General features: G+C 39.8%; 1 protein-coding gene across 1 annotated transcript in view; it reads left to right on the top strand.

Annotated features, from left to right (window-relative positions):
• The window catches only part of LOC136885278 (pseudouridine-5'-phosphatase), a 34093-nt gene that overhangs the window by 7790 nt on the left and 12164 nt on the right, over positions 1 to 14139 (top strand). The window contains exon 3 of the mRNA XM_067157780.2: positions 13690 to 13919. Within this exon, the coding sequence (XP_067013881.1) occupies positions 13690 to 13919 (230 nt within the window). The remainder of the gene's footprint in view (positions 1 to 13689; positions 13920 to 14139) is intronic.

Here is a 14139-nt window from a genome sequence, read left to right as displayed (position 1 = left end):
ACTATGGCAACCAGTACACGCCTCCCGTTTCAGCCAATCCCAGCTCGGCATGCACTCTCCCATTTCCTACCCCCGCTGTCTTAAAGCTTCGAGAGGCGGTCGGTCTGAGTTTCACATTGCCAATATAGTATACCGTAGCACATGTGGCTGGGCTAACAATGTCTACTTTGAGTGATATCATTGTCTGTATAGTGTGTTTTTCAAATCAACTAAATATTATAGTATTATTGTGTTAGTGTTAATAAGTGTATCGTTATCGAGGCTGGCATTCTAGTGTAGTGTAAATTATAGTATTGTGTAGTATAGTGTATTTTTAACATCGTCTCATTTACTGAACTCAAAATGTTGCAACCCGTTCAGAGCGCTGCTAAACGACAACGAGGGCGACCCGGAATTCATTCACCTAGAAAAAAGGCAAGCATAATGGTGAGGCATGGCTTCGCTATTTGTGGTCAAGCTCGCGATATGGTATGTGCCTTACGCTATTTGTGGTCAAGCTCGCGATATGGTATGTGCCTTACGCTATTTGTGGTCAAGCTCGCGATATGGTATGTGCCTTACGGGAATATTTTGAGGCTGAAGGGAAAAATGGAAGCCCACTGATAGACGTTAACAAAGTTGTAGAAAGAACAGCAGCAGCTTTAAAATTTCTGAAGCTACAGTAATTAGAATAGGGAAAGCAAAAGAAAAGAAAGAAAAGGGGCCTTGGGAAGAAGGTGAAGGGGAAAGAGAAGGAGTGGATGTATCTGGACCATCACATGAGAGGTTATCAACACCGGGCAAAACCCAACTGATTAAAGCTTATGAAGAAGGGGAATGAGGAGTTTGTCTTACGATATTTGAGCTAATAAAATTACTGCTGAGCCACCTTGGAATAATAGCAACGATATTGAACGTTTTTCTAACTCTTTCATGATCGCCGTTAATGGATATTATTTTCCGCAGAGCCTAGCACAGAACGAGAGATGTTGACTGTGATGTAGTAACTCCTGCTGGATCATGTGGCAACACAGCGCTCCCACTCCTTTGTTCGGCGCCACGTGCTGCGAACTGTCAGAACACGCACATTGTTTTAATAGCACTATAGAAGCAGAATTACTTATACAGAAAATGTTTGTGTCTTCAACGAATAAACTTATGACACCATTCAGTGGAAAAAACTGATATTATTTATATAAATCAAACAGGAAGATATTCTCAGTACTGATGGTAATTTCATCCAGTGCTGAGTCAGCAATAAGGTTTGCTGATGAAAGATCTTTATCTAACTTATCACCCACACTTGTGAACTATTTAGAAATAGTTATTGCTCAAGTGATGAAACTTTACAATGGCGAAAAATGAAAGTATCCTCCTATTCAATACATCATGTATTCCGTCATTAGACGGAGTAAACAAGTTCAGACATGTTTCGGCTCGTTTGAGCCATCTTCAGTGAAAAAATTAGGGGGGTTGGAAAAATTTACATAATATGAGTTGAAAAAATGCTATAAAACATAATGAAAGCGCAAATGAAAAAACAAACAAAAGAGAGCCTAATATCTTGTAACAAGTGATGAAAGCATGCCAGTTTCTGATTTGAGAGTTATATTTTGATTGAATTTCTGATGAAACTAGTTATTTACACTGAATCATGGGAAGACACTGAACGTGATGTTAATAACGAGTTGCTCCTCCATGAGCCCTCAAAACAGCAGCAGTACAGTGAGGAATCGACTCTACAAGGTGTTGGAATCATTCTGGAGGGATCTGGACTCTCACATCTTGCACTGCTACTCACAATATTGGTCTTGTGTAGTTCATGGAGCGTACACCAGCATTGACAGCATCCCATAAATGCTCAATTGGATTAAGAATGGGGGATCTCGATATCCAATCTATGGTCATAACTTCACTGAAGAGCTCCTTCTATCACCTGTGTGCCACCACAAAGTGGTGACATGGCGCATTTTCCTGTTGAAACATGACATCTTTGTCAGGATTCTCTACGGCTAGAAAGGGATGCAGATGGTCTGAAAGAATGTCCGCATAACATGCACCTGTCAGTACTCCCTGTAGCCGGACAATGGGGCCTAATTGCGACAATGAGGATGCCGCCCAGATCAGAATTGAGCCACCTCCCTCCTGGACACAACCTTGTTGACTCGCAGGATCCATAGCTTCATGGGGCATATGACACACTCTCACATGCCCGTCAGCTCAATACAACTGGAACCAGGATTATTTGGACCATACCACCCGCCGCCACTGTTCCTTGGTCCATTGCCGATGTTTGCGGGTGCATGCACGTTGTTGAGCTCTGTGTCGAGGTGTCAGCAAAGGGACACAGTTTGCCTTCGGCTGGTGAAGCCTATGTGATGGAGTTGCCTCCTTACAGTCCTGGTAGAAATGGGTTCCTGACTCCCAACATTCAACCGGGCGGTGATCTGACTCACAGTAGCTTGTCAAGCAGCACCCAGTATGGTTCTGCGGAGGCGATGTGATGTCCGTTTGTTAAAAACCTGTGATCTTCATGTGCGGTGGTTTACGCAAGTGGTAACATACTCTCTGTGATGTTGAAGATCCATCCGTGACACTATTGACCTCAGAAATCCGAATTCACGTGTTCTCTGCAATGCTATGAACCGTACACCGTGTGCCGATGATCATCCCACATTAAAAATCTGTTATCTTGTGACGTGTTGCCATCTTTACGACACTGGTGTCTGTGACAGACTGCTCAGCTACGCCGCAGCTAGCCGCAACTCTCAGGGGTCATACACGGCATATTTTGTAATGGGACACCCCCGTGACTTTTGGCCACTCATTGTATTAGGAAACTTATGTGTCTCCATGTGGTTTTTAATCTGTTACTAGATTCTAGAAATAAATGTGAATAGAAATCTTTCTTCAGTTTTCTCCATAATGCTGTGATTTTGTTGCAAAATTGCTTGTACTTTTTTAATTACATACTGATAAAGAGAACATTACTGATCTGTGACATAACTTGAATATTCTGGTGTGATCCAGGGTTACTGACACTCATCATGAATTTCCTTTGTTTAATGTATGATTCTAGGTCATTGTAAAATAAGTCAGCATTAGTTGCAGTAGTAGAGAAAGGGTGGTTTTAAAAATTCTGACCAGGGCTGAGTGGCTCAGACGGTTGAGGCGCTGACCTTCTGACCCCAACTTGGCAGGTTTGATCCTGGCTCAGTCCATTGGTATTTGAAGGTTGTCAAATACATCAGCCTTGTGTCGGTAGATTTACTGACACACAAAAGAACTCCTGTGGGACAAAATTCTGGCACCTTGGCATCTCTGAAAACAGAAATTTAAAATAATAAGTGAGTTAAATCCACCTTTTCAATACAAATTAAATAGTGTTTATTAAATAAACTTTTAATGGGACTAGTTTCGACCTATTATAGGTCATCTTCAGCCATATCGTGTGTAGAACAACGTATTTGAAACACAGTGGTTTTAAAGATGGTCTTAAAACATAGAAGTTTGACACTATGAACATTTTTTTTTTAGAATTTCCTTAAAACACTTTGGTTCACTTAGCTGTGGGAATATATGAGAAGAAGAAATCTTTTAGTATTCTTCGTAGTATTCAAGAACTTGGATACAAGTCAAAATTCACAATCTTGATGAGGTATGGAATTGGGCATATATGCATAATGTTGTTGTAGTAGAAAAGAAGTCTTTTGATATTCTTCGTATCACTGCGAAGTGTAGATACACTTTACACTTTAAATCATTTATAATCTTGAACAGATGTAGAATTGAGCATATATGCAAAGTAATGTCCTAATTAAAACATGAGTTGAAGAAATATATTATTGCAGTAGAAAGGAAATTCAATATAGCTCTAGTCTCAGAAAACTGTAAAAATAGCTAGTGGGATGTAGAGCCAACAGCATTATTATTAAAAATGCTGAATCAGTATGTTATAATTTGTGGATAGTACCCGTATTTTCCTTCTCTTAAATGTCTGTCTGGTTCTATTACCAACGGGTAACTGGCCGTACAGGAAATTGTGATCACTGATAACACCTCCCCCCCAAGGCAGCGCTGGGGATGGTACCTGGGTCTTCGGAGGGTGGCAGTCATTATTGCTACCACTACACCAACGAGATCGGCAATTTATTATTTATGACTCCGAGTATTCCATACAATGTGACTGAAGTTTAAAATACACATTAGCGTTTCCTTTCATTGTTCCTAAAACCATCTTCCTAATGCTCATGCTTTCCAATTCCGTAAAGACCTAATCTCTCTTAAAACAGCAGACTTAGATATTACACTATTTGCTTACCTGTAGAAGATTTCAATTCACCAGTAACAGTCTCATCAGTCGTTGATGCACTTGTAGACTTCTTGTCAAATATGTTGATATTTTTGGCAACTTTACAATTTATTTCAAATGTTCTTTTGATTTACATTTTTTGGCACCATTAGGATATTTTCTATCCATTTTACAAGAACATTACAGTTGTAACGTATGAATGGTTGAATAATCAGAGGTGAATTGGAAGTTCTCTTCCTGATGCAAAGATATAATATAGCATGTGCATTCCACCATGCTTCCCCTGTCCCCTCTTGCTCACTTCTTAGACCTCTTCCCTTCTTCCCCCTTTGCCCGTACTCGCAAGCTGCCAGATTGAAATTTTCGTCAACAATAACCTTTACAATAATTACAGTGCTTAAGTAGCAAGGATTTGTGTCTCCGGACGGTAATTGATTCTAGCAGAGATGAAATACTAACGCGGTCAGCTGGTAAGAAGGAAGGATGAGTGCGTGTTCGATATTTTGTGAGCGTAAATATTCAATCCATGCACGGAGGTGGAGCAGCAGGCCTTTTTATACAATTTTAGGTTTTGGCATGCGGCCCTGTCAAGAAGTGAGGAAGTAGCCTATTTGCTGTAATTCTAGTGGGATACATTTTGCTACAGAGGTTATAACCACAGCTCATATCTGTTTCAAAATAATTTTTTATTACTGTATTACTTTCTAGTAGATCTAGATTGAAGTCACTTAGGACAATAGTTCTTTATGCCCAGTAGTGATAAGTATAATTTCAAGGGAGGGAAAAAAAATTAACTCTAATTTATTGCAATTGTATGATTGTTCAGCACTGAGATTTTCACTTTTTGTAAGGTGTTCAACCATTTTACAGAACTACCTTCCACCTTCAGAATCACTGGAAAGATACTCCCCTCACATTTCAAGTTGTGGTACACCATATCTGTTTTTACACCTCTGTAACTACCGTACACTCCTTCCTTTAATCTTTATTGGACTTCCCTTCTGCCTCTGTTAACTAAACTGTGCTTCACTGGTCATATTCAGACTTTTCCACGTTATGTCTGTTGTATTGCCAATCACCAACAGTTTGCTTTAAAATAATATATACAGTACCTAACAAAAGTTCATATAACTATCCAATAGACTGTATATTGGCATAAAAGCTGAAAGGTGAAAGTATCATAGGGTTGTTTTTCTGGGGATTACTTTTTAAATTTTGCATTCCATTAATAAAAATTAACACCATATTTAGAAATGATTAACAAATCTTTAGAATGATCCACTGTCACCGAACTTGCAGTTCCCATGTAGTTATTTATTTATTTATTTATTTATTTATTTATTTATTTATTTATTTATTTATTTATTTATTTATTTATTTATTTATTTATCTGTCTGTCTATTTATTTATTTATTTATTTATTTATTTATTTATTTATTTATTTATTTATTTATTTATTTATTTATTTATTTATTTATTTATTTATTTATTTATTTATTTATTTATTTATTTATCTTATGGTACAAGTTAAGCTGCGCACAAATTGAGTAACATGTGAAAGCAACAACTAATTTACAGCATAGAATAAATATAAAACCTCAAGGTAAAACATGAAGTAGAAGCCGAGAGAGATATGTACAATACAGAAAAATAGAAAGAAAAAGTATTATTGGCACACTTTATCTTGATGCATTTACACCCTAGTGCTGAATTGATCTACCTCGGCAATCTTCGAGATTCGTACTGGCAACCTTTGAAACACGAACTATGAATCGCTTAAGCATCGTTGTGTGACATCTGGCGTACACTTTACGTACTAGTACTGTTGTTGTTTACACAGCAAAGCCAAACTATAGAATTCATGCTAGGAACAAGATTCGCATCGAGAAATGTTATATAATCTTATATAATGTGTATGTGACATAGTTGTTGGTTTAAGATAATAACGGTTTAGAAACTTCATATCGATCATATTCTCTATTCAATTCAGATTTCATTTTCATGCAGCTGGCAGCACTATCGGAACCGGGACAGCTCCCTCCTTACTTCTTACCCCTGTACACAAATGCACCAAAATAAAGTGTGCCGATAATACAAAAAATACAAAACCATTTTTACAGCAGGCAAATGCTGGGGCTGTACCTTAATTAAGGCCATGGCCGCTTCCTTCCCACTCCTAGATCTTTCCTGTCCCTTTCAAGGTTATAAATTTCATTATTGGTTCCGTATTGAATTAAGATTACGTATAATTTACAAAGTTTATTCCACCTACTCAATACTGTACAATAATTGCAATGTCTATAAACACAATATGTTATCAAGGGACTAGTTTCGACCCTATGTGGCTCATCATCAGCCTAACTAAGATTGCCGAAGTCCTAAGACAAAATTAGATTGTGGAAATAATTTAAAATAAAATAAAAATAATGAACTGTGTATGTGATGCGATAATGTACATATGAAATGGTGGAGTGATGAAATGTTATAGATAAAATAATGATGTACTGATCAATGACAAATAAAATGTTCAGGTTTTGCATCAATTACAATTAGACTGTAAGAATAGTATCCCACAATTTTTACAATGATGATTAAAATATGCCCTTGTTAGTGAATACTCTAAAATTGCACTTTAAAAGTGTAAAATGCCAGTTGAATGCAAAGTCCAGATACTTCTATTGAGTTATAAATTTCGAGTGCATCTTCAGGTGGAGAATTGAATGTTGAACATTGGTGCAGAGAGTGTCTGTTTTGCTTGAGGTCCATTATTTCTGATACAGAAATCAAATGTAGATAAAACCATAAAATATAATGGATTCTTGCTGTGGTGTGAGGAAAATTCCCAATCCAAGTTGGAACCAATTGAACCTGATGTTGAAAAAGTAGAATTAATGCGAGATATTTTAAAGGAAGGGAATGGTGAAAAATGAAGAAAGAAAACAATGAGTGCATCCGGGAGATCGTGGGTTCGAATCCCACTGTCGGCAGCTCTGAAGATGGTTTTCCGTGGTTTCCCATTTTCACACCAGGCAAATGCTGGGGCTGTACCTTAATTAAGGCCACGGCCGCTTCCTTCCAACTCCTAGGCCTTTCCTATCCCATCGTCGCCATGAGACCTATCTGTGTCGGTGCGACATAATTCAAATAGCGAGAGTAAAGTACAAAAATGATGTAAAATATAAGTAAATACATAAATTAACCAATGAGAAATGAAAATTAAACCAGGATGTCCAGTTGTCGCAGCCATTGAATAGCCGTTGTTGAAGCTGTCAGGAGGTCGTCGATAGTTCCGCGGAAGGCATCTGGAGGTGATGTGTTGCATTGGGTGGAGTTCTTCACCACAGTCACAGGGCCCAAGAATGCATCGCAGAGCCGCTTCTTCCATGCCAGGTGCGCACTCTGTTTAGTGGGACCCATACACTCCGCGGGAGATGAAACCCGGGCGGGGGTGTGCCTAGGGTCAAAGATCGATCTCCATTCGTCGGGGGCCTTAGCAGTCCATTCTTCATTCCAAATTCGCAGTCTACAGTGGTTATCTTTAATTTTTTGAGCCCTGGATTTTAGTCGGAGTGAAGTTATTCTTTGGATGTCTCGATGATTTGGAAGTGATTTATTGGCCTGTATTTTACTTGCTTCTCGGATGAGATTGTTCATGCGCCGTAGATCGGGAGGAAGGATGTTTCTAAGGACTGGAAGCCAGTGCAGTGGGGTTGTTTTGATGACACCGCTGATAATGTAGTACAGGCTTCGGTCAACAGATTGCAGAGGTCAATATATGTTCCAGATTGAGATTATTACTGAATGGAAATGTTAATAAAAATATTTAGCCTTCGTTATAATACAACATAAAGTGATTAATTTACATAAAGAACAGACCTACTAATAAATTCATTCTTTTGAAACTACGTTATGTAATACTTAATATGCAGAAAACAAATTTACCGGTACTTGATTTTGCATTTCTTCTGGGAATTGAAGCATTTGCAAACGATAATTCAACTTGTGCTATTATTTCTTGTTCCGAGAACGTATTATCTTCAACATTATCGGAGTTCCCAAGTAGTACTTCCTCGTCACTGAAACGTGTCATGACTGAGAGCAGAACAGTATTTTTCCTCTCTTCCTTCTGAAACCATGTATATCAGTGGCTTTAATTCTGATTTTTCAGGATAATAACTACCACAATTATTTTAACAAAAGTACTAATACTTTAAAACAAGCACTGTAAGGAACTCAAGACGAACTTCTCCTCCCACCAGAGTATGATTATTGTAGACCTGGGCTACTGATTGACAGTCACAGAGTTGGCTGTCTGCAACAATACTGGGCTACTTTCAGTTCACTACGCATGAATCGGCGGGAGTTATAAAAATGTGAGGGAAATCCTCTTAATTCACAAAAGCCTGCCAAACGAGACAATGCAGTTACGTGGTATTTCAAAAATATATGAGTCACTGTACTTACGTTGTATTGATTTACGTCCAATTTTTGGAAAACAATGCATAACTAAGAAATTTCCACTGCTGAAACAGATGAGGGACTCATTAAGGATGCCAAGAGTGCCAAAAGGTCATTTTCACCAAAAATGTCAGTTACGCGGTATTCATTCTTAAGAGACAATTTGGTATATTGATATTGCCATGTTTTTATATATCGGTATGTATAACAGTCTATTCCTAACATTTCTAATGAACAAATTGCAATGGATAGTGTTCCGTAAATTAACTCTGGTTAACCATAAGAATGTGCGGCCCACGTAGGATCTGTACTATGTAAGGATGGAACCAACCCAGAGGGCAAAACAGTGAAACCGGCAGGAAAACAGTATAACAAAGTTTATTAAGCAAGGAAAACAAACATCGAAGAGAATAGGAAAAAAGTTAAATGTTTCAAAAACTAACATCCCTGAGGTTTACATTGACACGTGTCGTACAATTCACAGGGGACCAGCCCTGTTCACCATATAACATACAGTGGACTCGAAAGCAATAAATAACTCTGTTCACATATATCAACAACAATACGCCACTTCAAGTGACTCAAGAAGGGGGAGCGCAAGGTACCCCTAGTGACCATTCAATGGTTTCAAATGTTTCTTAAAAGAGCAAAAGCTCTGCCCCACATCATTTCTTACACCTACCAAGGAGGTACAAACTTTCAAAAACATGCTCTAATCTGCAGGAATCAGAACGCATGGTTCACCGAGAACTTGCTAATATACACTTGCTAGGTTTTAAACAACTTGGCTTTTAAAATGCCTTAAACCAATCTTTAGCGCCCATCAAGGGGCTTAGAAGAAAAGAAATGTCCTCCCATCATCCACAATTTCAATAAAGAGTCAGACGCTTACCTCCCATACCCCAAGCGGTCCTGGGTTCGACGGAGCCGTGCGGTGCTCAAGATAGAAAGAGAGCCAGGCACGAAGTGAACAGCTGCTCACAGCGAGTCCGCCCGACCTCGGCAAGCGAGGCAATCGCGGAAGGCGACCCGCGCAGACGGCGTGAAGAGAGCACGGCGCATCCGCAGGGGTAAGGGAGGGAAACAAGGGGAGAAGCATAGGGCAGATCGCTCCTAGGGCGGAAAGCTCCTTTACCCTAGGGCCATAGTTTAGGAAGATAATTTCATTTTGCCCGAGGGCATTACACAAGGGGACAAAATAGCATAGTTATGCATAAAATAATCAGTAAACATTAAAATAGACATAATAAATAAAATAAATTGAGAGGGGAAATCAAATTCATGGCACAGACAGCACAACACAGACAGCTATAAATCGCAGTAAAAGAATACTTTGATGATGTACATTCAGGTAGGGAGAATTCTTATAAACAAAGATTGAAAATCAGTGTCATGCATATTTACCGCAGATTCGCTGTCTATCAGAAAGCTGACTGAAGGTGCTTGCCTCTAGGCCTTATAGTTTCATATTTCATGGGTTCCCTTGATGCTCCAATGCTGCAGACAATGACTAGTTTCAATGAACTTCAAAACCAGTGTAGAGAACCAGCACTCACGTTAGCCCCGAGTGGGAGCAATCAGCCAATCAGCGGAACGTGTACGGTTCTCAAACACCTAGACCAATCAAGACCATTGGAGTCTCTCTCGGACCAATCCAGCTGAGTGCAGGTGATACGGAACACGTTCTTTCGGAACAGGGTGTTGCTAGACCAGTCTCTCTGGAGAGCAGAGGATACGGAACACGTTCTTTCGGAACAGGGTGTTGCTAGACCAGTCTCTCTGGAGAGCAGGGGATACGGAACACGTTCTTTCGGAACAGGGTGTTGCTAGACCAGTCTCTCTGGAGAGCAGGGGATACGGAACACGTTCTTTCGGAACAGGGTGTTGCTAGACCAGTCTCTCTGGAGAGCTGGGGATACGGAACACGTTCTTTCGGAACAGGGTGTTGCTAGACCAGTCTCTCTGGAGAGCAGGGGATACGGAACACGTTCTTTCGGAACAGGGTGTTGCTAGACCAATCTCTCTGGAGAGCAGGGGATACGGAACACGTTCTTTCGGAACAGGGTGTTGCTAGACTAGTCTCTCTGGAGAGCTGGTGATACGGAACACTGTTCTTTCGGAACAGAATATTCTGGCGTGCTGTCTGCTTTGAGATGAATGTTAAACAAGCCAGCGAGGTTAAGACTGAAACAAAGAACATCCAGACCTCAGTGAGCACTAACAATCCTAACATCTGTCCTAACAGATGGTCTGTAATAGGCTTGTTGTTCTGTTGCAGAGGTAGTGTAACCAAGTATTGCATGGATTTTCCTGAAGGAGTTGGGTATTCATCACCTTACGTTAGAGAATATCATAGTAAATACAGTGAAACCCCTCACTTTGGACAGCCCTATATCCTTGACACTCCTTTTGATTAGACATATCTTGAATGCATCGTTAATTCCTATACATTTACATGTTACAAATCCTCTGTAGATTGCACACCCCTCAACTCTGGACATTGGACAGCTATTAAATGACAGTTTGGACATGATCAAAACTATTTGAGTGGCTCAGATGGTTGAGGCGCTGGCTTTCTGACACCAACTTAGCAGGTTCGATCCTGGCTCAGTCCGGTGCTATTTGAAAGTGCTTAAATACGTCAGCACCGGGCGAGTTGGCTGTGCGGTTAGGAGCCCGCAGCTGTGAGCTCGCATCCGGGAGATAGTGGGTTCGAACCCCACTGTCGGCAGCCCTGAAGTTGGTTTTCTGTGGTTTCCCATTTTCACACCAGGCAAATGCTGGGGCTATACCTTAATTAAGGCCAGGGCCACTTCCTTCCCATTCCTAGGCCTTTCCTGTCCTATTGTTGCCATAAGACCTATCTGTGTCGGTCCGATGTAAAGCAAATAGCAAAAAAAAGAGGTCAGCCTCGTGTCGGTAGATGTACTGGCAAGTAAAAGAACCCCTGCGGGACAAAATTCCGGCATCTGAGCATCCCCGAAAACTGTAAAAGAGTAGTTAGTGGGACGTAAAGCCAATATCATCAAAATTAATTTGCTTTGTATTTTGTAATGGTTTAGTGCAAGAAATTTTAACATTGTCATTGCAAATGATGGTTGTCCAAGACCATTTAAAAACAATGATGTTAAGCCAGAGAATCTTCCTGTAATTTGACTGATAAGTGTATCGATGCAATCGAATTTACACAGAGTGTGACGTTCCTCAACGCAGTTTGCTGGATCCATGGTGCTTGGATTGGCATATCTGAAGAAACAATTGTGAACTGTGTGAACTGAGGAACTGAGATGTCTCCGCCAAGTCCTTTGCAGTGAATTGTGAGACATTGGTGTTTTTAGTGATTTCGATAATGTGTTGGAAGTCTGGGATGATATTCCTGGAACAATTGATGGATTGTTACAAAAAGTGATTTCTTCAGAAGGATGATTTTCTTCAGAAGATGATGAAGAAGAAAAATTATTTCTGTCCCCAAGGAACCACCCACTCATCAGAAAACTGTGCAGTGTATTAATTGGTTGGAAAGTTATGTGTTTGTTTATAATCAACAAGAAATGATTGAAACTCTATTTGGGTTACGTAGGACAGTTAAATCAGAATGAGCACGTGCAAAAGTTGGGGGGAAAAAAAAACAGTTTTGTGACTGATTTTTTCGCTAATCAGCAAAGGGTGTGTACTGAACAGTACAATATGTAAAGTAAAACATGAGACATTACTGTGCTTTTTGTAAAACTTTTAGTAGGCATGAAATTCAGTATACTGTACTGTATATAAATTCAAAGAACCACTGTTTTTATTTTGTGTACACGATGGTGTACCCGAAAATATCTCGAATAACATTGCCATGAGCGAAGCTTGTGTAGTACACATTTCTGTCGCTAGGCATGTATTGCGCAACTTATTGCCAGTTAACTGTTGCCTGTGTTGTCGACTTGGCTTGTTGTGTTCATCTGCCATGATTGTTTTTGCTAGCGCACTGTTTTGTTCTTGTTTGTTTTTCTATGATGGCAAATTTAAGTGAATAGCGTGCAAATCTTTTATCGGGAAGTTTTAAGAAGATTGCGCAACAGTGTTCGTCAAAAAAGATCCGATTTGTGGCAGACAGGAGGCTGGTTTGTCCACCACGACAACGCACCTGCACACGCAGCCATCTCTCTTAGACAGTTTTTGGCTAAAAATGGCATGGTTCCATGTGACTTTTTCTTATTTCCACGCATGAAAAGGGGCATGAATGGACACCGATTGGACAGCATTGAAGAGGTCAAGAAAAAAACCGGAGGGAGGAGTTGTCAGCCATTTCTAAAGATGACTACAAAAAATGTTTTGAACAGTGGAAGCATCGGTGGGACAAATGTGTTAGTTGTAATGGAGAGTATTTTGAAGGGGATAAGGTTGTTTTGTAAAAAATTTGAAAACACATAGCTTTTAAAAAAAATCCATTTTTTTTGGGTACCCCCTCGTACAGTACACACTAGCTCAGAGTTTTTCCTTTCCTGCACTGTCAGTGTACTTTTGAAATACAGTATTACTCAGCTGGTAAGATTGAATACCCCACTACACATTGGACACATTTTTAAGAAAGCGGAGCTGTTCAACTTAAGAGGGGTTTCACGGATTCATAAAAGTAAAAGACTAAGATAGCATCTTAAATCACAACCACTATCACGCATAGCACTGTTAGCAATTATGCTATGAAATTTTAGGCGGTACTGTAAGGGATATTTCAGCTGCAGATCATGTCTGAAACTACATTACGTTACTGTTGAATCAGGATGAAAATTGAGATCTATCGTTTGCATATTCTGTACTAAGGGGCCTTTTAATGAGACTCTTCCTTCCACGTTACTTGACTTTCTGTGTCTGTTAGTGTACTTGCCGTGTCTGTGTTTGATGTAACTTAATGATCAACTAGGAATATTCTAAATCATTTAACAAATTTTCAGGAGCGGAGCGTATACTGCGTCATCTGCACCAGCACAAGATTCCAATTGCACTTGGCACCAGTAGCAGTCAGGAGAATGTTGAACTTAAATTGAAGAACCACAAGGAGTTGTTCTCTCTGTTCCACCATATGGTGGTGGGCAGTGATCCTGATGTTAAGAATGGCAAACCAGCTCCGGATGTATTTCTGGTGTGTGCTGCAAGATTTCCTGAAAGGCCTGCTCCAGAGAAGGTGATTTGTTTTTCACTAATATCCAGGTGTATATATATAACAGTCACTAGGAGAGAGATTAGAAGCATGCTAACATACGAGAGCTGTACAAGTAGTAGCAGTATTGATAGAATGCAATATTCAATGAAATAACAAGTACAATCGTGATCACAAGAATTCCGGGTGGAAAAGGAAACGGGTAAAGTTCGGGCGAAGATTTTGACCAACCCTGAGGATGAAG

This window comes from Anabrus simplex, chromosome 14 (genome assembly GCF_040414725.1).
Source record: "Anabrus simplex isolate iqAnaSimp1 chromosome 14, ASM4041472v1, whole genome shotgun sequence".
NCBI lineage: Eukaryota > Metazoa > Arthropoda > Insecta > Orthoptera > Tettigoniidae > Anabrus > Anabrus simplex.
This window is presented reverse-complemented; position numbering and strand designations above follow the sequence as displayed.